At 47.7% G+C, this 27,377-nt stretch overlaps 7 protein-coding genes across 7 annotated transcripts; 4 read left to right on the top strand and 3 right to left on the bottom strand.

The window, feature by feature from the left end:
• Window positions 1-1,083: 1,083 nt before the first annotated feature.
• Window positions 1,084-9,689, top strand: DFL_004002 (uncharacterized protein; the record flags this gene model as incomplete). The annotated part of the gene is made up of 19 exons (XM_067633026.1): window positions 1,084-1,656; window positions 1,735-1,849; window positions 1,930-2,083; window positions 2,138-3,010; window positions 3,066-3,426; window positions 3,495-3,762; window positions 3,821-4,152; window positions 4,210-4,332; window positions 4,392-4,517; window positions 4,576-4,890; window positions 4,946-5,248; window positions 5,299-5,605; window positions 5,658-6,318; window positions 6,382-6,599; window positions 6,655-7,215; window positions 7,271-7,322; window positions 7,390-9,419; window positions 9,490-9,543; window positions 9,616-9,689. The coding sequence occupies 19 exons, from the start codon at window positions 1,084-1,086 to the stop codon at window positions 9,687-9,689; spliced, it is 7,500 nt and encodes a 2,499-aa protein (XP_067491235.1).
• Window positions 9,690-10,576: 887 nt separating this feature from the next.
• On the bottom strand, window positions 10,577-12,826 carry DFL_004001 (uncharacterized protein; the record flags this gene model as incomplete). Its single annotated transcript, XM_067633025.1, has 3 exons — window positions 10,577-10,769; window positions 10,831-12,096; window positions 12,162-12,826. The coding sequence occupies 3 exons, from the start codon at window positions 12,824-12,826 to the stop codon at window positions 10,577-10,579; spliced, it is 2,124 nt and encodes a 707-aa protein (XP_067491234.1).
• A 239-nt stretch (window positions 12,827-13,065) lies between these two features.
• Window positions 13,066-13,744, top strand: DFL_004000 (uncharacterized protein; the record flags this gene model as incomplete). The annotated part of the gene is made up of 3 exons (XM_067633024.1): window positions 13,066-13,121; window positions 13,188-13,656; window positions 13,724-13,744. The coding sequence occupies 3 exons, from the start codon at window positions 13,066-13,068 to the stop codon at window positions 13,742-13,744; spliced, it is 546 nt and encodes a 181-aa protein (XP_067491233.1).
• A 185-nt stretch (window positions 13,745-13,929) lies between these two features.
• DFL_003999 (uncharacterized protein) lies at window positions 13,930-16,150 on the bottom strand (the record flags this gene model as incomplete). Its single annotated transcript, XM_067633020.1, has 5 exons — window positions 13,930-14,505; window positions 14,606-15,203; window positions 15,258-15,402; window positions 15,464-15,737; window positions 15,812-16,150. The coding sequence occupies 5 exons, from the start codon at window positions 16,148-16,150 to the stop codon at window positions 13,930-13,932; spliced, it is 1,932 nt and encodes a 643-aa protein (XP_067491232.1).
• Window positions 16,151-17,061: 911 nt separating this feature from the next.
• On the top strand, window positions 17,062-19,592 carry DFL_003998 (uncharacterized protein; the record flags this gene model as incomplete). The annotated part of the gene is made up of 9 exons (XM_067633019.1): window positions 17,062-17,165; window positions 17,453-17,492; window positions 17,551-17,692; window positions 17,803-17,878; window positions 18,019-18,328; window positions 18,425-19,003; window positions 19,064-19,215; window positions 19,282-19,394; window positions 19,465-19,592. The coding sequence occupies 9 exons, from the start codon at window positions 17,062-17,064 to the stop codon at window positions 19,590-19,592; spliced, it is 1,644 nt and encodes a 547-aa protein (XP_067491231.1).
• Window positions 19,593-20,319: 727 nt separating this feature from the next.
• DFL_003997 (uncharacterized protein) lies at window positions 20,320-21,786 on the bottom strand (the record flags this gene model as incomplete). The annotated part of the gene is made up of 3 exons (XM_067633018.1): window positions 20,320-21,457; window positions 21,519-21,614; window positions 21,692-21,786. The coding sequence occupies 3 exons, from the start codon at window positions 21,784-21,786 to the stop codon at window positions 20,320-20,322; spliced, it is 1,329 nt and encodes a 442-aa protein (XP_067491230.1).
• Window positions 21,787-25,051: 3,265 nt separating this feature from the next.
• Window positions 25,052-25,602, top strand: DFL_003996 (uncharacterized protein; the record flags this gene model as incomplete). The annotated part of the gene is made up of 3 exons (XM_067633017.1): window positions 25,052-25,138; window positions 25,197-25,370; window positions 25,432-25,602. 3 exons carry the CDS (start codon window positions 25,052-25,054, stop codon window positions 25,600-25,602), a joined length of 432 nt encoding a protein of 143 aa, XP_067491229.1.
• Window positions 25,603-27,377: the final 1,775 nt, after the last annotated feature.

The raw sequence follows: 27,377 nt of genomic DNA, 5'->3' as shown, positions 1-27,377 counted from the left end.
AATCATCTTATCAATTCAGCTGTCGACCACCTAAGCACTTTGGTTACTGGATGAAGTTAGAGTCGTGAGAGAACACCCACACGGCTGTGATCGGTTAGAGATATATACCTGGGTATAATTCCCAGTATAATATATCATCCACCGGACAGTACTCAGTCCATGAGTCGGTCGTACTGCGTAGATGGCAGTGCTTGCCCGTCTGCTGCGAGCTAATTAATTGCCAGAGCGAGAGGTTTGCCCTGTCTCTTCCTTCTCCCTTCTCCTCTTTCCCTTTCCTTTTTCCATCAGTCGGTCGCGTTCATTTGCACACCAAGGGCCTCGCCTATAGTAGCTCTCCTCCTCCAGCAAACAACTAACCCAACTCAAAGCTTAGCATAGCAGCATAGGACATCATCCCGCCGCAACCAACGGATAGCTGCCTTTCGGCACCCCAGAAAAGGTGTTCCCGTCCTTCCTTGAATGCTGTCACTTCCCGTCCGATGATATTCCCTGGTCCCGTTTTTTACTCCAAACCTCTCATTTCAAGACGGACTGCCGCAGTCCAGCTTGTTGTGGGGAATATGGGTGCCCGGGCGTGCAGCTGTGGTTTCTTTTCGCTGTCAACACACTTTTCTGAGCCTCGTCTCGTCCCTCCGTCCTGTCCCTCCACATCCCACGCTCCTCCAATCCACCTCCAAAAATATCCTTCTTTCTCTTCCTTCCTTCTCTTCCAAGCTATCTCACCTACGCTTCCACATCACTTATAGCTATAACGTTCATCCGCTCTTTCCTCCCTAGATCTTACTTCGCGACTAATATTTCCATATCTTGCTCCAGTAGGAAAAGTCCCCCTACGTCATCTCCCGTCCTTTCGGTATTGATAGTCAAGCGGGTGGTTAGCTCTCTCTCTCACACCTCAAACCGTTTTCGAGGGCCACCACCCTTCAACAATCGATCAAATCCCGTCGCAATTCTCCCAAAGTTAGTTGCATGGAAGGAAATGGACAAAGCATCCACCTTGGAATGGCAATCGAGAACCAGGCACCGACGGGACAGCTGAGTTCACCATCTCCAACTTCTGCGACTTCATCAAACACTATCAACATGAACCAAACAGCAATCAACGGAACCCATTTCGACGGGCTTAACAATCCCACTCCTCCACGTCGCCCATCCTACGAAGACGACGACGAATCCGATCCGGCGAGACCTAGAAAACGCCCTGCGACGTTAGCTACGGTCGAGCTTCTTAGTGCTGAGTGCATGGCTGCTGAAGCGAACAACTTGAGAGAAGACGTAAATATGGCGAACGGTTCACCTACTGTTCAGAACGACACTTCATCCGAAGATACAATGGCCGGCGACGATGTTGAAGAACAACAGGGTGTAGTTGTTGTTGTTGTAAATACTAGGACAGAAACATCCACAGCTCCGGACGAGGACGACAATACGATCGACCCGGAATTGCAAGCTGTCCCGAAATCCGACGATACACATTCATCGCCGGAGTCCGAGAATTCCTCGCCGACAGCAGGTGGCTCGGATGCCACCGAGGAAGAATCCTATAAAAACAAAAACTATGTCATATCGAAGGAAAGAGAAGGCACAAGAGAACGAAGAGAAGTGGTCCATATTTTGGACGACGAAGGAGAGGAGCACGATAGTAGCGTGAACCAGGTGGGTGACACCCCTACTGGTTGCTAGGAACGCTGAGCCTTCTTCAAGTACGGTTCGCTAATGCTTTGTATAACGCAGGCTCCTGAATATGACACTTTCACGACGGAAATCCTTCCGCAACTACAACCTCGGACGCCTACGGATGCTGCGGGCAGAGCCTTCTTCATTCCTATGTATACAAAAGTCGGTCACGGTAAGCTGTTCACCCGTCTGGCTGTCCTCTCACAAACCGTAGTTCCATCCAATCTTGCGTACTGATCCTTGAGCGCTTAGATTTGCAAAGTGCACTTGTTGCGTTTAGAGAACTCCTTCCGTGCATTAGTCTCCTAGCAGATGCAGATAGCGATGCCTTCAAGCGAGAGTATAATGAAGGGCACCATGCATGGAAATATGTCGGGCACGTCATCAATAATGCTATGAAAAGAGGGTACGAATGCATCTCGAATGTTACGATGGGACGGTTCGCTGACTTGTTGCCTAGTCCGCACCTCGGGCTTGTATTTTCAAATCAACCTTTACGAGCTCAGCCACTGACTGCCTCGAAACGGTTGTTCCAAACCCTCAGGGCATATTTCAAGCTTTCTTTGAGGGTAGTTCAATATGACACAGAGCGAATACGGTCTAGGGCCTCGCTTCCATTCCGGCCGTGCTCATTAACATATCTTGGCCCCACCGCCGACCTTTGCCGTCTGCAGCCCTTGGCACTGCCTCAGCACTACACCGAGGCTTCTCGGGCCATGATTACTGAATTTTGGTTTGGCATCATCGACTTGGTTTTAGATGAGCATTATGGATTCGAGGGGTTCGGGACGTATCTCGACCTAACTCTGGAGCGATTATCGAAACAACCAGATCTGATAGATCATATCAAGCAACTTTTCAGGGTACCGACTGCAGTACTGAAGATGGCGGTGGATATGAATGCCTTCGGTGACCCGATCTTGGAAGAGAAGGTCCAAATCGCCAAGGAGAAAGTTAGCAGGCATACGTATAACATGAGCCTGATCACGCAAAAGAAACTCAAGGAGTTTATCGGGGACAATTTCTTGGAATCTAGAGAGGATTTCAATTGTCTCGTCGAATACGCTGCCCATCTGCTCAACGAGAGTGTTGCTGTCAATCCGGCTCTCATTGATGATAACTCGGAGTTTCGGCTAGCCGTCGATTTTGCATCATTCCCGCCTGAATACTATGCTCTAATATCGGACGCTTGCCTACGAATGACGATCTATGATCTCGCGCTTCGCAAATGCAAGAAGCTAGAAATTAGACTGCACGCTTTAACGACGATATGTAACGAGCTGTTAGAGGTTTGGAAGAAGCGAGCTATGAAGCGGGAAGACCCGCTCCTTCAGTACGTCGTATCATTTCCGTGATGCTGCTGGAATTTGTTAACGAGGATCTTATAGGTGCATATCTCGCTTTATTAAGAACTCGGGACTCGTCGAATACATACTAGGGCCTCACTCTCACTTCCAGCTCATCCAGAAAGCCGCAAATGTGGTTGGTTTCTTGATAGTCATGGGCGACTTCGACCGACACTTTGTGGAGGTCGTATGGCAACCAATACTGGCTGTTAAGGACCAACGGGAAACCCACGCAACGATTGCGTTAATCCAAGAACTGTGCCATAACATGACACTTGGCAACCACTATGACTCGTGTACCGTTCTTTGCCGAGCCCCGACGAATGCATGGGATGAAGCTCTCATGTCCTACTTTGACCGGGTTATCGCGGAAGTTAAGCAGCATGGCCAACAAAACGCTATCGTGAGTGACGCTATCGATTCGGCTTGTAGTGTTGGGAAATGATAACTGACTCCGTCCGCCGGACGTAGAATCTTGAGCTCCCTCCGTATAACCTTGTCATACAACTCCTGACACAATCTTTCGATATCCTGGTTTCCGGCCCCGGTGCCGTCTTCACTAATTATCTAGCAGCAAAGTTTGATTGGCTCTACAACCAGCTAGGGGACCTGTTATTGTATGGTCCCCAAATCGAAGACAAGAAGGAGCTGATCACGAAATGTATCGAGGAGATCGAGAAGGCCACTGTCTATAAGGCCACGAACCTATACATACTCAACGCCGTTTTGGAAAGCTTCCGTAAGCTCTTATCCTTCCAACGAACTTGACAGAGTTTCACTGATCGTAAGGTATTTAGCTTCTCATGAATCCCCGCTCGAGGATGGCTCGATTATATCAATCGCCCGCGAAATCGCTGATATCGACCTTGTCGGCCTTCTGGTCAGGCAAACTGTTCTGTGCGTCGAAGGCCAGGTCAACTTTGAAAACCTCTACCAAGACCTGCATCCGATCTTCAAACTGCTTCGACTCGCTATGCTTAACACTCCCGAATTAATACAAGATCATCAAGGCTCGCAGCTTTGGTTGGTTCTTTGCGGCGAAGGCTCTCGTGATCCACGTGTTCGGAACTGCTCATTTGGATTCTTCAGCGATTTCCTTTCCCAGCCTACTAGCCTAGAGGCGGCCGAGGTATATATATCGCTTTATAGACCTTTGATATGTTTCACGCTAACGGTTACTTTGCAGTCGAATACTTTCATGCGGGCAATATTTAGAGAGTATTTCCCCGCCTTGCCGCCGTACCTCTTCGTCCCCTCATGTTTGGAGTTCTGCAAAAACGCTATTTTGTACTTCAACCAAGGTTTAGATGTATGTTCGATCTTTCGTAATTCTTTCGGCCCAAATTCTGCTAACAGATGAACTCGTAGATCAGCGAGGACTTCGAGTTTTTGAAAATCGATGGAATCAACCAGGTGTGGCGGATAATCACCACAGCTCCGCAGGATGAGGTTGCAAACGAAGCAATCAACTATCTCATCAACTTCTTTGCAGATGTGGGTCCCCTTAATTGCCGCTATCTTGTCGGTAATGTCAAACTGATATATTTTTTAGTATCGCTCCAACTATGCTGGTAATAATCTGCTGACAAAAGTTAACTGCGACCTTGTCAATCATTCTATCAAAGAGCTGGGCGAAGCTGCATCGTTTCTGGGAGAGACCGATCTGGAATCTTCGGTCCCTGAAGGTTCAGCTGCACTAAAATTTCGGCGGTCTCTGGTCGTCCTTCAAAATCTCTTGGAAAGTACGCCAGCCAATTCAAATATCACACAGAAAGCCCAAAGTTTCGAGTATCCGGGATTAGATGATGAGATTTGCGAAACTCTCACTATCCAATTCCAAGGCCACGCCCCCAAGTATAGCGGTGCGGTAGGTATATTTTTCCCATATTCAAACGATTCCAGCCACTAATTTGATACACTAGAAATGTGAAATCACGGTCCCGGCCACCTTGACCGGAAAGGAGTTCTATCACCATCTGGGGTTGATTACCGGTTTTCAGACTTATCGGTTGATACATGCGGGGAAAGAACTGTTCTGGAGCGAAGCAGAAAGCACTTTGTCGGACCTCCATGTCCCCAATAGATGCTTTATGATGTTGCAAAGTCGGACGACGCCGATCAACTTGGCGGGTTTGACGACAAACGAGGCCGTACGAACAGAGGTTCAAAAACACTTTGCGGATCTTCATCAGCTGTTAACATTGCCGGACGAGTATAGCGAGAAGGTATGGTTGATTCGGCTTCTTTCGTATATACTAAGCTGACGTTGTGGTAGATTTGGCGACTGATCGGCCGGTTTAACCCCCCGGTCGAAAGGTACTCTGAGATGAAGGAAGCCCTTTTAGCATCACCCATTGAATCGACAACGCGCCACCCCTTCAAGTTGCTATATGATCTTGCCATTATTAGGCATGTGGTCGAACATACCACCGTTGGATCGATGGATCCTACGGAGGTCTATGACCTGTCGGAATGGGTATCGAAAACATTATTATCTTTTGATGTTTCTGGTATTCGATCTGTGCAGTCTCATACGGAAGTCATCATCGCACTCTTAGACTGCCTTTACCCTTTGATATCTCGTAAGTTAGTTTCTCAGACTACGGTTTAAATCTTTTGGCTAATCAATCATAGATACTTCGGGGACAATCCCTGCTCCGCAACCTGCCTACGACGCTCCTATTCTGATATCATTCCTGCTTTCACTTCTGAATGAATTCCAGGGGCTCATTACGTCTGAAGCTGGTAAGGTTGGCGTTAAGGCGTTTAGATCAGTACTTTCACTCGCTATCCAGAATCCCAATGGGCTTGAAGTAATATTGGACAATGGCCGATTCCCCGATTCGCTCAAATCATTCCTGCTGGAAGATATCCGTGAGGATCTGCGGAAAGATATTTGTGCCGCGGTCACCAATGCTAGCCACGATGCCTTTGTCGCAATTCCTGCGAGCCAGGACTCATCTGAAGAACTGTCAGCGGAGACTATCAAAGTCGCGATGTATCTTTGGAAGAGTCTCTACAATCTCATCCCGCATACTTTGAACGCCGTATCTCAGAGTCTCGAAATATTTCACGCCACGCAGGAGGTTTTCGTCTTGATCTCAAGCTATGAGCAACCCGACGTCCAAGCTTCTAAATACTTTGCGGATTGGTGTGATCTACTCCTGAAACATAGTTGTCAGGAATCCATCGATGTCCTTCTTCAAGATAACGTCATTTTTGGGCTTTCAAATCTCTTGATCACTTGTATAAAAGTCTCAGATAGTGGATATGAATCTTCGTGGACGTTTCATCGGTGGGTGCTTACGACTACCCCTTCTGCCGGTTCGTCAATTTGCTGACATATTTCTGTATCCAGCCGACTCGGAACGCTACTCCAAGAGCGTTTCCTATTCCCACCGCTCACGAGCGCTAGGCTCGAGGACTCCGAAGCTATGGACACGAGCGAAGCAAACAGTGCCATTGTTTTAACGACGGAATCACGTAATCATCTAAACCAGCTATCAACGTTGGTTCTACAAGCTCCCGAGGACATGTATGTGCTCGTCAGCTTTCTTAAAGAAATCCTCGTCGAAGGTATGTCCCGAGACCCGTCTATTACATCCTCCCAAGGGTTGCTAACATCTTGTAGCTGCACCCGGGCTGCCGACTCTATTCAGCGTTGACCGCAGCCGATGGCTTCGCTCCGAAGCCGGGCACGTAGGACTGAAGAATCTGTCGAATACTTGCTACTTGAACTCGCTTCTGATCCAACTTTTCATGAACCTCCCGTTCCGAGAATTCATCCTCAATGCTGATTCGAGCTCGGATCCTTTTACCCCACTCGATACCCTAAAGACGATCTTTGCGAATCTCCAGGATTCATGGCAGAGAGCTTTCGAACCAAAGGATTTCGTTGCTACAATACGTGACTATGATGGAGAGCTGATTGACGTCGGTATTCAAATGGATGTTGAAGAGTTTTACAACCTGCTTTGCGACAGACTTGAAAGTCAAATCGTCTCCCCGGATTCTAAGAAAGACTTTCGAGGCTTCTTCGGCGGCACTTTTGTCCAGCAAGTCAAATCCATGGAGTGCGAGCACGTTTCGGAGCGAGAGGAGTCATTTTCCGCGATTCAGTGCGATATCAAGGGAAAGAAGAATCTTCAGGAATCTCTGAAGGCTTTCGTGGAAGGTGAAACCTTGAATGGCGGTAAGTGGCCTCTATCTCCAATCTTGGTAAAGTCAGGCTGGTGCTGATAGTTTAGACAACAAATACTCTTGCACGAATTGCAATAAGCATGTCGATGCCGTTAAAAGGTAAGCAGATTCGATCCCAGCTCTTCTGTTTGTGTTTTGCTCGCCTTGGTTAACAAACTTGGTTTAGAACTTGCCTGAAACAAATCCCGAATCAAGTCATCTTCCATCTCAAGAGATTTGAATTCGACTTGAGAACAATGAATCGAAGCAAAATTAACGATGTCTTCGAATTTCCGACTAGAATCGACTTGCACCCATACTCGATAGACGCACTTAATGGTACACAACAAGGAGAAGTCGCAAATGACGAGTTCGAGTTGGTCGGTGTTCTCGTTCACAGCGGCACCGCGGAAACCGGGCATTACTATTCCTATATTAAGGATAGAGAGGGAAAAACCATCGAAGGGGTACCTATGTGGTTTGAGTTTAATGATGCCGATGTGTCTTTATTCGATCCTTCCACTATCCCGTACAACTGTTTTGGAGGCCCGGATACACTACCAGCTAAGGACGGGTTACTTCCACATTCCTTCATGAAGCCATACAGTGCCTATATGCTTTTCTACGAACGAGTAGCATCACAACCCCAGCAACCTCGCGCACCGATCCAAGTTGAACCCGAATTATATAAGACCATATTCGAAGAGAATGAGAACGCCTTGCGACGGTACTGCTTGTTCGATACTTGTCATTTGGACTTCGTTTCCGGGCTTATGCACCGCCTACAAGAGCTTAACGGTGGATGTTGCACTGAAGAGCATGGGCTTGAGGATAATACGCTACAGCTGATGCTTGATACGTTCGGTCAAATCGCTATCAAGATCAAGGATTGCGAGCAAACAATCGACTTTCTCACAGTGCTGGGCGAAACCATCAAAGGTTGCCGTCTCTGCTGCAACGGATTGCTTTGTTGGCTAAAGCTGCACCCCGATTATTTAAGAAACACACTCCTCAAATGTGGTACTCCAAGGGTTCGACAGGAATTCGGAAATCTGATCATATTTGCGGCTCAGAACATCGACAACGGAGGGCCTAAGCAGCTCGAGTTCTTCGAATGGATGATCCAAGAGTGTGGCGATTACTTTGAGGTACTATGCTTCCATATGAGAGCATGGGATGACTACTTCGGCTTTCTTGGTAATGTTGCCGAATTGTCGGCCGAAATCGCGGTTCAGTTTATCAATGCTGGATTCTTGAGAAGGTCGCTCGAAGTGTTCATGATTGAGTTTCTTCCGCGGGCTGCGAAAATGAAATATGGCGCTCTTGCTAGATTTGTTGATAAAGGTCGGAAGATGCTCCATTCCGGCCTTCTCGAGTTCATTGCCGCTCTTCTCGAAGTTTGCGATCTTCACAACCTGACTGGCGACGGGGACGACGATGAAGAGGATGAAAGCAGTCGAGAGTACCATGAGGGCTACGGTGTTCCGATCAGCCGTCGCGAACTAGCCGCCCTTAGGTATTGTACTAAAAAGAATGGTCTTTACATACTTTACAAATCTCTAGACATCACGGCTAGTATCAAGGCGATCAACAAGATTCTGAAGAAGCTGGTTTCCAGCGAGCCACAGTTAGGGATGTTGCCTGATATCGCCAGGGCTCTTCATGCGACAGTTGCTGTTGATCCGGCGCACCTCGCGGAACCTTCGTTACAAGCGATTATCGTTTTCCTGGAGAATGTTAAACAGGCCGCTGAAGTCCGGGATATGGTTCGACGAATTGCTTTAGAAGTCAAAACAATCGGGGCTCATGGGGGTGTTGAACACTTGAGTTTCTTCAAGACAGCTTTTGTGACTCGCAATCCGAACTTCAGCCCTGCTTTTATCTCCAACCAGGTCACAGAGAACGCGAAAATCTGGGCACCACCCTTGCTGACATACCACGATGAAGCGGTCCGATCTGCAACCCAGGACTTCCTTTTGCGAAATTTTGTAGGCGACATTCCGAACCAAAGTGAGAAGGTGCGAAGTAACCAGAAGGAGTTGCTACGAGAGTTTACCGCTCATGCTATCGCTTGGATCGATGCGAAATTTGCGAAGACTCGACCTCAGATGATACGGGATGAAACCCGACTTGCGAACATTCTACAAATTTTAGGGCCTTGTTGCGAGGGGATGGACGAGACGGATGAAGATGTAGAGCTTAGACTCAAAGTCGAAAGTAAGTTTGAAACCAACTTTTACATACGATAATGCGAACGCAATCGAGTTGGCTAACATTGTGCATCCAGATATCAGGAATAGCGTTGACCGACTGGTTGTATTAGAAGAGGACGAGCCAAGTGGTATGTCTAGCGAAGCCTACAACGTTAGTAACAACGGGTTTGAATTGGCTTCTCTAACTTCCATTGACACAGATCTCGCCAATTCTGACAGTGCTAGTCTCACACAGGAGATCGACCTCCTTGATCATGACTATAGTAGTAACTGACAGGGCCTCAAAAACTTTTTCCTTTTTCATTCCCTCTCTTTTCATTCCCTCTCTTTTCATTCTATCGTTTCTTTGTTTTCCCTTTTATACATCATATGGATGATCTGAAGAGTGGCTCCGTTTTTTCTCTCTTTTCCTTTCCTAGATTTCAGTATGATTATTATAAGCTCTTTTGCGAGCGAGCTGCGATGAGGTTGGGATCACGCGCCACTGCTACGACTACTACTACCATGGCCGTTTCTACTGAATAGATGGCATTGCATTGTAGCTGAGGGAATGCATTGCATGGATATGTTACGTTACCACGAACATTTTTTGCTTCGGTTTCTCATTTGGTCCTTTTTCTTACAAGCTTGCTGCGTATAACAGGGGTTTCTTTTTTAGAAGACATACGGGATCTGTTAAAATCGGGGGCCAGTTTGGTCATATCATCCCTTTGCGAGTGCACTGCGGCCCTTTTTTTATCGTCATGATGAGTGTTTGACGTTTTTCGAAGTTTCCATGTCGGATATGGCTCATACAAGTCGCCAGGTTACTGATGAAAATCAATGCAGGAGTTTTTTTTTTTTTTTTGGTAGTTTTCAATGGTATTTGGTATAAACGGGGGTTTTGTTCCATATGACTTGCAATTATATCTACGGATTGTTTTTTTAAGCGCTAGGTTACATTATAATTGCTTGATCAGGCTGTGGATTTTGTTATTTGTTCTTGGATCAGTCCATGGATCTAATGCTACTATACAATTGTAATCGACTCCCCAAGAAGATAGCTCTGATCCGAGTCTACATATAATATACAAGTATCTCCGAATAGACACCTTTTCTCTTCTTAGAATGATTGGTATTTATTATTCGGTCCAAGGGTGTTCTCAACGAAGGGAAATATCTTCAACTATCCGCATTCTCTTCATCTTCGGATTCTATCAGAGCATTTAGGTGTTCATCTTTGGCTTGTTCTCTGTTGCCTTGGCCTTGGTTCTTGCGGTGGTGAACCTCTTGGACGGCTTTCATGCCCTTTGAGGTTAGGTATTCGAATTCTGAGGTTTCAAAGTTGTCTAGGAAGGAGAGGAAAGCGTTGAAACTGGTGTCGAAGATTGTCAGTATAGATGTAGATGAAAATAGTGAAGCGGAGAGGAACTTACGTATTCATCTTTTGTTCTTCCATGAAGAGTTTATCATAAATATTCTTTTGTTTAAACTCTTGAATCTTTTCTTTATGGGGTTCGAACGAAAGATGGGCTCTGTTGCATTGATCCGCCTTCTTATTGTAGGTTTCGAAAACCGGGTGGTCGAGTAATAATCCCAACGCCGGTGCCTTGGGAATCGGTACCACCAGTCTTCCGTACGCTTCCGTAATCCTCTCGATAGGACACCCATACCTCACCGTCAACATTACCATCCCAACCATCTTCCTGATCTGATGCATCATAAACGACTGCCCGTGGACTTTAAGACTAAGCCATTCCGAATCATCGATGATGATTGGATCGCTGACTTTGAAGGTTTTGATGTACCTCTTGGCACTGGCGTCTCTAAATGTCTTTTGGATCGTGAAGTTGTGGAAACTGTGGTTTCCTTCGTAGAGTTCGAAGGCTTTTCGGATGCGGTCCAGACGGGCAGGAGGGATTCTGAAGGAACGTTTCGAGCGGGCGATTATTTGTTTTTGGATTTTGCGGGCGGTGGAGAGGGCTTTTGAGTATTTGTGCTGGGTTGATGTGGTGGGTTCTTGTTCGGTTGGTTCGGATGGGGTGATGTCCATCGGCGTTACTTCTACTACGCTGCCGTCTTCGAGTTCTACCACTGCTGTTTCTCGTTTTTCGGAGGTATCAGAGGAGGGTTTTATGTCTGAGAGTTCGTTTACGAGGTTTGGTAGTTGTTCTTCCGCGTCTTCGGCTTTGGAGTTTAAGACTTGTTGGATTACTTCCTCCGAGAACCCTTGTTTTTCGAGTTCGGCTTTGACTTCTTCGGCGACCTTTTGCCAAAATCCCGGAGAATCTTCATATCTCTCCCTCCAAGCTTCCAAGTCGTTTTCCTCTTCCGCCACCTTCGCAACCCGTTTCGACATATAACTCGTCGGATGCGGCGGTAGGAAACAGTACGTAGGAACGAGGTATTCGTATACCCTCGAATCGCAGAATTGATAACATGAGAATCCATTGGTGGTGGGGATTATATCCCAGATTCTGATCTGCGGAACCAATTGGGCGTTTATGTCTTCTATTAATGTGGGGGATTCGATGATCAGTTTGAGGGAGATGACGTTTCCGGCTGCGTGGACGCCTTTGTCGGTTCTGGCGCAGCGGACCAGGGAGGATTTTTTGGGGTCGTCGGAGTTGGCTTTGGAGATTGCGCCGGCGGCTACGAAAGCGGCGAAGAGGTCGCCTTCTATGGTTTTCGTGGGGGGGTTTCTGTTTTTTTTTTTTTCTGTCAGAGGGGTGGACCTGTATTCGGGGGGTGGGATGATGATACGTACAATTGCATCCCACGATATCCAGTCCCGCAATATCCGATCAAAACAGCGACTTTCTTCTTCGGTCTTCTTTCCTCCTTCTCTTCACCTTCAGCTAATTCTTTACCTAACCTCGGACCTTCTTCAATTGGTCTTCTCGAACCCTTTTTCCATTTACCCTTTTTGTCCTTTCCGTCTTCTAGAGCCGGGTCTACGCCTGTTTTTTCTTTTATGGCTTTTCGTTCTTTCCAGTCTTGTTTCATGGTTCGACGGAATTCGTTGCGGGTCATGTTTTTTAGTTTTTTGTCCGGGCGGGAGGAGGTTGAGGATGTGGAGGAGGCGCGACGTTTTCGGTCGGTTTCTTCGGGGTGGGGGTCTGTTGATTCGACGGCTGGCGTGGGTTCTACTACTGCTAGCGGAGCCAGTTCAGCAGCCGTTGAAGCCGAAGCTGTAGCTGCAGATGCAGCGTGATCTCGGGATAATTGGTCCATGTAGTCGTTATAAGCTCTCGGACGGGAGCCGACGAGGTCGAAGTAGTATTTTCGAGCGAGGTTTGAGGATTGAGGGATTCGTGGTCGGGAGAGGAAGATGTCTTCGTAGACGATTTCCTTTGGTGGCGGTAGTGGTGTTGGACGTATACGAGCGACACTTCTTGTGATGCTTTGGAGTAGCTGTCGGAGGAGGGTCATTCAATCCCCCCCACTGTAGTAGATATATCGCGATATCGATATCTTGAAGTTGAAGTTGGTTGCAGGTTGCATTCGGTTAAGCTCTGCCCGTCATATTTTTTTTTTTTTTTTTTTTTTTTTGAGTCGCGGAGTATCCCTGTAAGTTTTTTTTTCTTTCTGCGCCAGACAGAACTTAACCTTCGACATCTTCCCTTCGACTGTAACTCGACCATAGTAATTACAATCAAACCACCATCGCAATGCGTCCTCTCACCGACGAGGAGACCAAGAAGGTCTTCGAGAAGCTGGCTAACTAGTACGTCCATCCTACCTTTCGTAAAACCGGTGACTGACGAATAACTAACCCTCAAAACCTATACAGCATCGGCCGCAACATCACCCACCTCATCGACCGCCCCTCGGACCCGCACACCTTCCGTCTCCAAAAAGACCGCGTCTACTACGTCAGAACCTCAATCGCCAACCTCGCCACCTCAATCTCCCGAGCCTCCCTCCTCTCGATGGGCACCTGTCTCGGTAAATTCTCCAAAACCGGGAAATTCAAACTCCACATCACAGCCCTCGACATGATCGCCCCTCATGCCAGGTACAAGATCTGGGTGAAACCCAACGGTGAAATGCCGTTCGTGTATGGGAACAATGTGTTGAAGGCTCACGTTGGACGGTTGGGTGATGACGTGGTGGAACATCAGGGGTGTGTGGTTTATTCTATGGGTGATATTCCTCTGGGGTTTGGAGTCACCGCGAAGTCGACGGCCGAGGTGAGGAGGCAGGATCCTACGGGTATTTCGGCGTTTAGACAGGCGGATGTGGGGGAGTATTTGAGAGAGGTTCGTATATTTTTTCTTTCTCTACGGTATATGATGTTTCGGAAAGACTGACGGTGCATGGTTATAGGAAGATACTTTATTCTCATAAGAAAAGTCTCTTCTTTTTTACATTACTTTTTTTCTCTGATTTTTTTTTTTTTTTTAACTTTGCCTCGATCTTGCATTTGTTACATATGATACCCAGATAGAGCATTTACCGCCCGATATACAAGAACACACATCCGGACAGAAACAAAACAAATCGCCCCGCTGCGGGATGAGGTTATATCTCGCCTACTTTCGCTTCCCACCCTTCTTCTTCCCTTTATTCTTCGACGCAGCGCTCTGCGACGGCGCAACTTTCGTCACCGCATTCCCCCCAATCATCTCCGTATCACCATCTTTATCCGTCACAGTACCACCCTGCGTCAAATCCCTCGCCTTCTTCTTATCCTTCTTCCCCTTCGGCTTATACGTACTCCTATCCCGGAGCGGTAACCATCTTTCCGGATCCAGTTTCTTGTTAGGGTCGATGCCACCCTTTGGTAATCTGATCTTTTTCTTCTTCGGCGATTTAACCTGGGGTTTGGAGGTTGTCTCCAACGGCCGTTTCTTGGTCGGCGGAGCTGCGACGCCGGAGTCTAGGAGGGCGTTGACGTCGATTTCCTTCAGAAGGGTGTTCAGTGGTGTTAATTGGGCGATCTTTGAGGGCATATCTTCGGCTGGGTGGGAAGCTATGTAGCCGGCGTTGGAGAGTGGAGAAGGGTTGCTGGCGGCGAGGGATTCAAAGATCGAAGCGGCCATTGTTCGATCTTGGAGGTTTGAGGAATTGAGTTGGGCTGTCCCTGTGGCCAGGAGGACGGCTGGGTCCTGTATAAAAAGTGTCAGAGTAACAATATTCGAATCAAAAGTGTTTGGCAAGGGGTATATACGCATGTGCGCGTGGGTGGGTGTAGATTGGATAACTTACGGGATTGGTAGTGCTACGCCAGTATGCACTAGCACTCTCCAACTCTGCCTTCACCTTGGTTTTCCGTCCTTGTAGGGTATACAAACCCGCTACCACTCCGACAAGGCTGGGTAACCACCGCTTCTCAGGCTCATCCTCTAGATCCCTCAGTAAGGTTTCGATAACAGCCACGGCACTCGTCACATTGTTTTCTTTCAGATAATTCTGTGCATTGATAAACGCAATCCCAATATCAGCCGTAGGACCCAGCTTCCGGCTCGCGGCATCCTTCAAAGTCTTCGCTATGGACTTTGCAGACGATGAATCGGAAGTCCCTAGCTCTATGGCTGCTACGACGCTCGATAGGGTGTAGTCGTTTGGATTTTTGGCTTTTAATGCTTTTGCGGATGCGATGGCGGCGTTTTCTTTACCGGCCTGGAGGTTTAGGATAGTGGAGTTTCGGTCCAGGATGTCGGATTGGAATGTGAAGGGCTTTTGGGAGCCCCGTGGGTGCTTTCGAAGGGCTTCGAGAACGCGGAGGCCGACGTGTGGGTTTGGAGTTTGGGAGGTTAGGTAACAGTTTGCTGATGCGATTAGTTTGACGGCTTCGTCGGATGTTCTGGATATACAGTATCAGTAAGGATTCGATTGAAGGTTGTGATGGGTGACACACTCTAAGATATCGGACGATTTGTAGAGTGCTACAGCCTCCTCGAGTTTCCCTAACTTGATAAGAACGTAGATTTCCTGGGCAATCAGGGGAGCCAGTTCAGCTTGGATATCCTCCTCCGATACACCTTCCAAGTTGCTACAGAGCTCTAATTTCAAACATATTAGCTATATGCACGAAACATAACACGGCGAGTAAGGGAAGCATACTCTTCGATGTCCTCAGAAGCATCAGGCCGGCATTCAAATCACCACGAGCTATCGAGATACAAGCAGCATTGAAAGCACTTTCGTACTGTTGTAAATCTTCGGCCGTAGCCCGCTTTTTAGGACGTAATCCATCTTTTCCGGCGAACGATAGCTGCGCCTCCGATGCTCCGAGGTTGACTCTTAAATCATATTCTTCGTTTTCTACCAGAGGGCGCGATGCGGATAGTTCTTCGTAGATGGCAGTGGCGGACTCGAAGTCTTCTGCCCTGTATTGCTGTACAACCACAGCGATGCCTCAGTTAGCATTTGGAGTCGTAATAAAAATGTAATTTACGGAGTCGAACATACAGCCTGGCCGTGCAAATGCTTCAAAGCCCTCTGTCTCCGTTCCGTCTCCACCTTATCCACCGATATCTCCAAAGCACCCTTCAAATCACCAAGCTTGTAAAGACAATACGCATGTTCGAATTCCAGGCCGGAGGGCCCAGCCTGTTCTATCGACCTGATCGCTTCGTCGTATCTATCGAGTTTTATGAGGGCTACTATTCGGGTACGGATCGTTTGTGGGTCGGATGAGGATTTGAGAATGTTGTTGGCGTGGCGGAGGACTTCTTCGTGGGATTGGTTTTCGTCGAGGGTGAGGTTTTGGAGGAGGAGGGAGAGGGAGGCGGGGGTTGAGGTCGTCATTGTTGGATGGTGGGGGATGTCGCGCGACGGGGAAGCTACCGGGTAACTGCGCTGTGGTCTTGAAGCTCGAAATTTTGTTAGACGTCTGTTCACCCCACCACCAATTGCATTCACTATTTCGCTTGGCCCCCTGCACCACCACCACCCACCACTGCCGCTCATGATCACCTACTCGGTTCAAAGCTTCATCAAAAGCTATTTGGATGGTTCTATCGTGAAGTACGTTTTGATAGCCTTTCTATTATTATATTTTTTTTTAATTTTTTGGCATTTTCTTACCTTATTAGCGAAATATCAATCTGCTAACAAGGCTGCTATTTTTGATCAACTAGCTAATTTTCCAATATAAATTTGCAATCGAGGTTCTACGAGCTACGAGTATAGCTGTTAAACCACCGAAGGTATCCTGTTGTTCATGATGATAAAGTCGGCGACCTCTTCTTCAGTTTCACCGGTTGGTGAACTGCATTACCAAATCGATCAGCCCCACATAGGTGAAATCCGGCCCGATCATAGTAGGTACGGCAGCGTCCTTCATCGTCCAACCTCAGATATCAGAGGGCAAAACTACCCGCCAGGGTAAGACATATTGAGGCCACCAAGCTACAAGCCCAATATACGTAATACAAGATTTCCGGCTTCTAGAAGAGCTGTTTCAACCGGAACCACTCCCTGTCGTTTCGAAGGCCGGCTGAACCGGGAAGAATGATGTATCACCAGGATCCGAACCAAACCAGGGTTTCGATTCCCTCTTGGTTCAAATCGAGGAAGTAGCATCCCGTCGGCTGATGATAATGCATGTAATGGCCACCGTTTCCTCTTAGGTCTTGCATACATATGCGCCCCAGATTAACACGTCCACCGCCCGATATATGGTCACGTTCGAGAAAGAAAAAAAAGTTACTTTTAAAATGGAAACTTGGTTCTTACGGATTAATTACAATCTTGCCGGAGAATGTCCCTGTTTGAGTGATAATGGTGGCGTATTCCAACAGCTTTGCTCCGAAGAAGAACTGTTCATGCGACTGCTGATGACCGGACTATCTTAAAGCGCCGTTGTAACCACATCTGTAAAAAAGAAATAAAAAAAACCAGCAGGAACTTGCTTCTGCATCTCTTCTTCTTGCTTGGTATATCCTTAGGCAATCGTGTCATATACGAGGCTCCAGCCTTTAATTATTATCATTCTTCGGGTTTCTTGATCTTTGTCATACCATTGAACCTTTCTTGTTCCCTCGACGTTTCTCACGGCTAGCTGGCAACCCTGCGTGCGCAGAGCTTCAATATATCGAGAGTACCTAGTATACCTGTCAGTACCAAGCTCGACATCCCCAAATATAAGGTAAAAACCGATCCTGTCGATCTACTTCTTTCTCTTCGAGCAGTCTGACAAATTCTAGGGTCGGCCGCTCGCACCTGCTCGAGCAGAATCGCAGTTTGTCGCCAACAACCTCACGCATACATTGCCAGCGGATCCGCAAAAACCAGCTGCAAAGCCGGCGTTCGGACAATTGTCACCGCCCTTGAAACCGATAAGGACAAGTAGACTCGATCGCCTGTTTTTCGCATCCTAATGGCTCCATTACGGGCCTGGCTCCCGGCGCTTGGGCTATGGCTGTTACAGGCGGGGCAGGCTCATGCGCGAGCTCAAGGCTATACCGGCGCCGAGCACCCATACCGAAAGGACCCGGAATGGGACCCATTTTTTACATTCGGCCATAACCTTCCGTAAGTGCCTCAATTATCTTATACACCCGGAATCTTGTAAATTTTTTACAAGGTCAGAATATTGGCGACATGTATATATAATACGCATCCCACTAGGCCGATAAGGAGACATGGCTAACATACCACGTCCTGCAACACAGAATCTCCCACGACGGCCAGAGCATCGATCACTTCGAAGTCATCGGGCATCCGGAAATTCTTTCGGATCGTGTAATACTCACACCGCCACATCCTGGTAACCAGCGTGCGGCTGTCTGGTCCGATCATTCGAACCATAACAAACAGTGGGAGTTCCACGTACCTTTCCGTGCCAGCGGTCCCGAAAGAGCTGGAGGAAGTTTACAAGTTTGGTACACACACCGAGGAGCTAGTGTGACCGGTACAAGCTCGATCTATACTGCAAAGCCATTCGAAGGTCTCGCAATCGTCATTGATAGCCAAGGAGGTCGCGTGAGTACATAATCTTTGTAACGAAAACGTAGCATCGCCCGATGCGACTTTTAGACTTTTGGGCGGGTAATCTGAGAACGTCATATATACATCTAGGGCCAAATTCGAGGTTATCTCAACGACGGAACCACAGATTATTCCATTCACCACCACCCTCAATCTCTAGCGTTCGGCCAGTGTGACGCCGCATACCGAAATCTCGGTCGCCCGTCGGATCTCAAAATCAGCTATACCCACGACCACGGTCTCAGAGTCGAACTAGACGACCACATTTGCTTCGAAACCAACAAGGTTAACCTTCCTAATAATTACCGTTGGGGTGTTTCCGCCGCCAGCGCTGAGAATCCGGATTCGTTCGAGCTCTTCGGCCTGAAACTCGCCCTCCACAAAGAATGGGAGGAACGCCAGGACGATCAGCGCCTTGACGACCAACACGAAGAAAAGGAAAAGAAGAATAGGAATAGGGAAAAGAAGGGAGAGAAGCCGAGAAACGAAGACCGCCACGAAGAAGAGATCCAGAAACGACACAAGGAAGCCGCCGAGCACCACGCAAGAATGGTCGATAGCAAATACAGGGAGCTCAAGTCTCAGTACGAGCTCAAGGACGAAGATGCGAGTCGCTTTAAGGACCATGACTCGCAGTTCAGCGACTTGCACATGAGAATGCAGGCTTTGGTACGATCTTCACTTTTTCATTCCACGCTCGTTTTATTTGACTAACGTTACAATCTCAAGACCCACCAAGTTGCCGAAGTCCAAAGGGTTGCTGGAGAAATTTCGTTCAACGTCGGTAACATGCTCCAAACGATGGATGAGTTCTTCGGCCAGAGCGGCGACGGCGAGGGCGGTCACTTCGAACATACCTTGAAGGATATCGAGAGAAGGATGTAAGTCCGCTAACCGACATGCGCTTCCCAAAACCAAAATCACGCACGAGCTGACTAGAAAATTAGGCACAGCGTGGACCAAACCGTCCAAAACCTCGAGCGATCTCTTCGCCACGAGGGCGACAAGATCAACCTTCTGAAGGAGCACCACGATAACCTACATCACAATATCAAGAATGGTACGTCGACCCAACCTGCATGTCTTCTTTTGGGAATAATTTGAATACGGCTAATCGGTGATATCAACAGCCGTCATAGCCCACGGTCCGAACATGGGTTTCTCGATTTCCATCCTGATAGTCTTCCAGGTTATGCTCGTCATCGCCTATGTCGTCTACAAACGAAGAAGAGCGATATCCCCCAAGAAATACTTGTAAACCGCTCCTGAATCATTATTTCTACTCTCCCCACCCAAAAGTTACTTCACTCCTGCTCCTCTGCACGATGACGATCGTATCAACCCCTCCTCGATACCATTTTTTTCCACATCTTCCTCCCCGAGGCGGGTTTTTTTGTTTTTTCCTCAACCGCGCAGATTCGATTCCTTGGCGCTTGAAAGCTCGGAAAATTAAAGTTTGATATTGAAATACGAACGAGCGAAGCAACCCTTCCCTTCGGAGCCCTTTTCTTTCGATACCGTTTCTTTATTTATTTCTTTTCCCTTCCACCGCTCTGTTCTTATTGTACATACTTTCTTTCCTTTCCTCGAATACCGATGTGCAATGTATTTTTTTTCTCCTTCTACCTCTTCTAAAATTAGGAATTCGAATCGGTTCCCCAAAGGGGTTCGTGACAACAAAACTCTCCTCCATGCGAGTGCCCTTTGAGAAAATACCAAAGAAGGGAACATATCGACAAGGAGCGAGAAATATTTTTGGGGAAAATAAAGAATGAGATCTAAATATGCGTAACCGAACCGCAAATAATGCAATGTAATACGTTTTTTGAAATCCCCTAAAGAACGCCTGGCAACCTCTTATTATAACTTCTAGTTAGCATGCAAAGGAACATCCCCCTCTCTCCTCGTAATTATGCCCTACCGGAATAGTTACCGAACGCAAGTTTTTAACGATAAGGCCGGAAGGTATCAAGGGAAGGTGATCGCTAGATATCCTCGAATTCTGCTTCTTCTTCCGAGTCATCGCCTTCATCCGGCGGTTGGATTTTAGCCTTCTTCTCCCCTGGCGACTCCTCTTTACCTTCAAAGTGGTCGGCAGTCCGTTTGCCACTTTTGGATTCGGCGCTACCGCTCCTGTGGACACCGTTTGCCGTCGGTGGGAGGAGGCTGTGAGATGGCTTCGGTGTCGACGGTTTGGATGCGCTAGCGGTGGATGGAGGCCCGGTCCCACCGTTCGATATTCCGACCGGGACCTCCTCGAATTCGACATCATCGTCATCTTCCTCTTCCTCCTCCTCCTCCTCCTCCTCCTCCTCTTCCTCTTCCTTTTTCTGTTTTGCTTTTAGAGCCTCGTAGTACTGATCGATAGCGGACTGCTGAACGTTCTGCTGATCGACCACGGGTTTCTTCTCTTCCTTTGACGTTCCCGTTTTGAAGTCTATGTGTCTGGCGGCTCTCGCCTCCGCTTCTTTCGAACCCAACGTCGTAAGATCTCCGGAGACCGTACTTTGGGTATGCCAGACCGGGAGAGCATTCTGCTCCGCCTGCGCGGCCTTCTTTTCCCTATCCGCGGCCAGTTCGGCAGCAGTTTGTTTCTCATCCGATGTGATCTTGATCTCCATCGTAGGACCCTGCGAAACCTGAACGACCGGTACGGAAGTAGGAATCGAAAGCGCCGAAGCATGGGACCTCTCCCTGGTAACCGGCACCGCAACCGCAATAGCATCGCTGAAATCATTGGCCGGCACGACCAACTGATCGATCTGTCTCAACATTCTCAAAATCTTATCCATCTGATGCATCAACCGGCCCAGCCTCTCCTGACTTTCCTGGATTTCGGCACTGTCGTCATCGTCGACCAATTGGGTCCCGCACTCGCTACAATCGAACATTCCCGTATCGTGATTGATAAGCGGCAGAGCGTCGAGTGGTTTGTAGCGACGGTTACATCGTGGGCAACAATAACCTTTCGAATCGGCGTCGTTGTCCATTTTGGATTGAACGGATTTTTCGAGTTTGTGCATTCGGTATTTTATCCCGTCGACCGTTCCTCGGAAGTCGACGTAGTAGTAGGTTCGGGCTACGGAACGGGTTTGGCCTTCCTTGAGTTCTTGGCGGGTGTGGCTGCCGTCGGTGGTATATTAGCTATGATCTCGAACGGATCGTTATCGGATCGTAGGCATACACGTTGACCATACGGTCCTCTTTCAGTTTTCCGCATAGCTTATGAAGTTCTTTAGTCTGTGTGCCCAAAAGATGGGCCAAATCATCGTCGCGCAGACTAAAAACCTTCTTCATTAGATATGCATAGCCGTCGAATACGCAAAAATTACTCGCAGATCGATGGCTTTTACTAACGCGGAGTGTATCATTAACGCGTCGATCACGAGGATATGCTTGACATCGTAGAACGCCCGCGCCACGCAACGAACGAGAGATTTGGCGACATCCATCGCGGTCTACGGTTTGCAGAGAATCGAGACGGAATGCAAGAAATCGCGGGAGTCTTTGATGAGTGGTGCGTGGTGAGGCTCGAGGAGGATCGCGGTAGGGAAGGACTAGTGACGCATCTGTTTGGGGGGCTGCCGGGGGTCAGCCAGATGGTCCAGGCCTGCTCGGGGGCGATATCATGTAGCTACGGATTCTCTCAGACCGTGATCGGGTCCAGTGGGGGTTGGGTGATGGCGTCCGGGAGGTTGGAGATGAGGTCGATGTCCGCGAAGGAACCGCGCATGTTTAGCCAAGACGGGGCCGTCTACCACATCGACTAGCCCTAACCGGTCGCGCTAGCAATACCCAACACCAACAAATTCGAAGCATCACAGCCAACGAGTCAGATGGATATTCTTCCCTGGCACGGTTATTATATGCGACATTGAAACTAGATCGATTCGATGCTAAGATATTTGCAATAGGCAATCCGTATATGGCCCATACATGTCGTGCTTCCAGGGAATTTCGTGAAACACCATCCCCTCGAGACTCTCCCGGCCGTTCCATGTTTTAGAAACCCAATCCCTGACCATTCTTCAGATCGGAGCGTTTTTCAAAATGACCGATATTTCCATCGTCTCAAATACGTCATCTGCCGATTAACTTTTGGATGGTCCGGTGACCGGGCCAATCCAGGGAAAGCTGGGACTCTGGCGAATTTTTCACTCCAGATTGAAATCGGAGATAAAGTATCGTCTTTGGGAAAAGTGACACTTCAGACCCTCGCCCGTCCGGAATGGCATCCGAAAGAGTTATTTTTGCTGATCCACAAATTTTCGGGAGCTCTATACGTGCCTTCGTTGGGAGAATAATCAAATGCCACACTTGGAGAATATCTCCATGCAAATATCCATCAAGACGGCTTGTGAGCTTACCTTTGTACGGAAAAGTACGCGTTGGGTTCCTTGAGCTCTCCGATGATCTGTTGCACTTCTTCGGTTTTCAACGGGCGTTCTAGGGTATGGATCTTAGAAGCAGCTCCTTCACTGGGATCCAGTTTATGTTATACTGAGAACGCTCTACCTTGATAACCGACGAATTTTATGAGAAAATCCCTACGCGTCCGGAAATGTCTCTCAAACTGATTGCGCAGGTGGTCAATCCATGATCTCGGACACAACGGTTTGTGTATACGAATCGAGCTTCGATCGGGAGGCTATCACCGGCCATTCGGTTTGCTTCCATGGTGAATACCCCGCTGATGATGCTCTTCTAGGTTTCCGTTGCTTCCTTCTTCTGACAGTCGAGATGCTAGCAAGTCTCGGGAGCCAAGGCCCTGCGTACGACCATACGTTTTCCCGCTCGCATTGACATAGTCCTCTACGATGTCGGGTGTACAGATGTATAACTGAAGGTCTCGAAGGATGTGGGCTTTCCAGGCGCTGCCTCTGCCATGGCGAGCTGGACAGACAACATCACGGTACTACGGTAGGAGCACGGGAATTCGGTTACCTTGGATGCTGCAACTGGTGATGCCGGAGGCTCAATCGACATCAAGCCGCGTTGAAGCATAAGAGACAACGGATTGAACTTCTAGGATGTCGTCGACACGCGTACCAAATCCGGTGACCTCGGTCGTCGAGAATATGGTCGACCCCCAGCGATACTCGGTACGAATCAGATTTGTTTGCCGGCTATTTCTATAGGTATCACTGGCTGGGACTTCGGCAATGGTTGCTGTTTCACGATGGTTTCGACTTACTTCCGCTAATTTTTTAGTATCTCTTTGCTAGTATCGAAGAAACATGCGGCGCTTGCTCAAGATATCGATCGGTATCCACGATTTGAACAATCTTGAGGACTCCAGCTTCGCTTGTGTTTCGTTGTTAGTATCTATACATGTCGCCCAAGGTAGCCTTGTGTTCTCGAACCGTGTGTAGAACAAATTCCTTCGGCAGTTCATCACCATTCTCGCTTTCTCCTGCAACCTAGCTACGATGGGGCTCTGGCACCGAGGCTACCTAGGTACTTTCCTCCGACGGAGCTACCCACCATTCAAAACCCCCCGGCTGCCGTTTTTCGAGTAACAGTCATGCACCGGACTTGACATCTGCGGCGTGTAGATCGCAAACCCATTTCCCTAGAAGGATGCGGCTAAAGCGGCTAAAATGGCCACCGCGGGCTTCGTTTTAGATACAAGCCATGTGGGGCTCTAGCTCGACCACGAGCTGATTGGTTGAACAACGACAGATCCAGATCGATCTCGCCGCCCATAACCGCTAAGTGTTTACGAAGTAGCAGCACTAGCTTCGGGGACCTAGCTTAATCGGTAGCAATTAACAGTATAACGATTCGATGCCATAAAAATCTTACCAGCTATGGTACTTGAATAGGTATTTGAGGGTGTACTGTGTAATATAAGTACTTTGGAAGTTATTCCGAAGCTTGGAAGCAGTTTATAACTGTCGCTCACTTCATTTTAGGACTTCTGCGCTCCCAAATCGCTAGCTTCGGCTTCCTAGCTTTCATTTGCATGGTATTTCGATACATTGGGTCATTGGCCGGTATTCTGTATTGGTAACATTTGGTTTACGAGATAGCCCTCAACCTTTCCTTCTCTTACTTTTTTCTTTTTTTTAGTAGTCCCTTCGCAGAGACTGGCGTGCGAGACTATTTTCCCCTCCCTTGTTGTTTATTAGATTCTATTACTTTCAAAGCTTTCGAATTCACATTCACTTGTGTAGGGATGGATCTAGATGGCTCATCTTAGGTTGAATCTACCACGAGCTCTGTAAAAAAAGAAAGAAAAAAAAAACAAAAAACTTTGGAGTAACATTTCTAAGGTTTTCCGCCGAGTTTTTTTGTCGGGGCAACTGAGCGTAGATCTGTGAGAACCATAATGTCCAACATAAATATATATCTGCCCACCACCAACCAAGCAGTTCTCTTTCTTTCTTTCTTTCTTTCTTTCTTCCCACCATCACATTACACCAACCATCTACACCTGACACCAACATCACCACACAACTAAGATACTACAAAACAATTTATTCTTCAAGGTAAGTTGAGTCCAAACATGCAAAGGTCCACCCTTCCATCCCCAGTCGGGTTCGATCCCATCGGAACTACACGTATCCCACGTACATCGCGGCTAGGTGCAAGCTAAAGATTCAAAACGACTTTTATATTCTACCCCTGAGAATTATACAAGTATGCATCAAACATCTTTGAAGCAATTTACTAAAGAATAGATACATACTTTAGATGAACTCAGTCATCGGTCGAATGGCCATGGGGCGCCCAGTCTCCCGAATCCGCCGTCTCCCGACAGCTCTCTACGGCAAACCACGTGGACCAATCGTTCGAAAGATCGTATGTGCCATGTTTTCAAAATACTTGCTACCGAAACTAATATTTTGGAAATTTATAGCACGATGCCACGAGTGACGACGACGAAATTCATGATATCCTAGCGAAATACGCCATCGCAAACGCGCAATGGACCGACATAAACGGGCGATGGACTGACCTAATTGGCAATTGGACCAACCTAAAAGGCCAATGGACCGCCATTAAATGGGTCATGGGAGTATTTACATCCGCGGTAAATCATCTCTCTCTCTCTCTCTCTCTATGTTTCACGTTTAGCTAATTTTTATTAACAGATTGTGGCTCATATCTTCTTTGATATCAGCGTTAAGACGCAGGTTACCGCACTCGATGAGCGAGTTGCAGCCATCGAAGTTGACATTAAAGAGCTGCGAAAGGAGATGAAGGCCGACATGGCGGGCCTAAAGAAAGAAATCATATCATTGCTGGAAAGCTGGAAGAAGTGAACCATAACGACTTGGCAGGTGGCTCCGAGCGTTTCTCAAAAAAAAAAAAGAATAAGAAGAAGAAACACAAAAGAAAAACCCTTTTCATTCGGCTTATTAACCAGGAACCAGGCTTGGTTAAGTGGGCTTTTTTTAACTCTACTCTACATGTTATAAGCTGCCGTTGTCATTAATACCATCCGTTAGTGACTTCGGCCCTAAAACGTTATGAAAATATCATCAATCCTGTAAATACCTTACCAAATTTCAAAGAAAATTCCGCTTTGCCATTTCAGAACTTTAGAACTATCATACACTTTTCGAGTGATACTACTCACTACCAAGGCCGATTACGACAGATCAGGAGCCGAACAAGATAATACTAATAGCGAGCCGTGGCAAGGCCCGACCATGGGCAAGAACTTTTGACCCAGCTTGGCTACCTAGCTCGTGGTTGCAGGGGAGCCCCTTGCCTACATGGCCACATCATGCCGGATTGTGACTTGAATGTCGACCTGTAAGGAAGCCAAAAAGGGGTGGGCCTGCCTCGCGACAGAAACTTTCTCGCTGAGTCATTGTGATATGGATTGCTTCCCGTTACGACCATCGACTTTGACTGTAAAAAAATGGCCAGACGTGGGGGTTCGGGCCCCTACACGAGCCCTCTGTACGGGAAAGCGGGTGCGGCTCTGCGATTAGAATGCTATTGTTTCGTTCGGTCCATGTTGACAAGTTGCGGCCCGAAGTATATTCGCCACGCCCACCGTCAATCGTATTCCACCTCTTCCCCACCGAGATCCTCCTCAGCTCCAAATCGTCAATATAGATATCTGCTCGATGCTCCGGGATCCACATGTTGGGTCCTGTCTTGAAAGTGATGCCTCGGGCTCGGTATGAGGGCAAAAAAATAAGGTTTTCTCCCTCATCCTTCCCATCCCATCTACGGCGAGCGGACAGGGATCTAACGTCGCAAAACTCCAACCCAAAGGTGTCTGGATTTACGGACTCAGGGTGATTCCAAGACATGGGTTCCCTCCGTCCCATATCCACCAACCTTCTCCGTCCCATATCTAACAAATCAAAGAACGGAAATTTCATCAGAACCCTGTATCTTCCATACTACAATTGAGCTAGATGTTTTAGCTCGAAAAAAGTAAAAACAAAGCCAACATTATCTTCTCAGTTAATTCAACGTCGAGGATTGGAGTCAATGTTAAGCATCCATACCTAACCAGGGAACGAATAGTCACGCTCACCCAAACCTTAGTATTATGCTCCTCAGAATCGCTTATGGGTTTTCAATCTAGGAACTCCTATCCCCAGGCGACCTCGGACTCAACAACTGGCCCGCCGAATTTACCTATCTACAAGCTGCCCGCCGGTGTGTAACGGGGAAAGCAGGCGAAGAGGAATTATCATTCGCATTTATGACAGCAATATCGTACAAGACCAGATGCCAGCATGCTTTGTGGATCCCACCGCAAGCTTGTCCGATTTGGCGTTCGCTAAGACTATCGAAGAGCTAGCATTGGCGCCGTTGAAGGCGGAAATGTTGCTCGGGCCTTCGGTCCGATAGTTATGAATATGGCTCAAACCTGCTCTTGATACTCTCTTTCGATAATTTCTTTCGTGATCTCGATTGATAGGCCGTTCTCAGCAGAGCATGATACCATGGCACACATGCATGCGATCTCATTGGCGTATGAGCTTATCCGCGCATTATATCGGATGCAAGTCCTATGTACCTATTTACTCATTCGACTTTCGAATTTTGTGCATTCACTTTATATCGCTCC

This window comes from Arthrobotrys flagrans (genome assembly GCF_004000055.1).
Source record: "Arthrobotrys flagrans strain CBS H-5679 chromosome Unknown unitig_0, whole genome shotgun sequence".
NCBI classification, from domain to species: domain Eukaryota; kingdom Fungi; phylum Ascomycota; class Orbiliomycetes; order Orbiliales; family Orbiliaceae; genus Arthrobotrys; species Arthrobotrys flagrans.
This window is presented reverse-complemented; position numbering and strand designations above follow the sequence as displayed.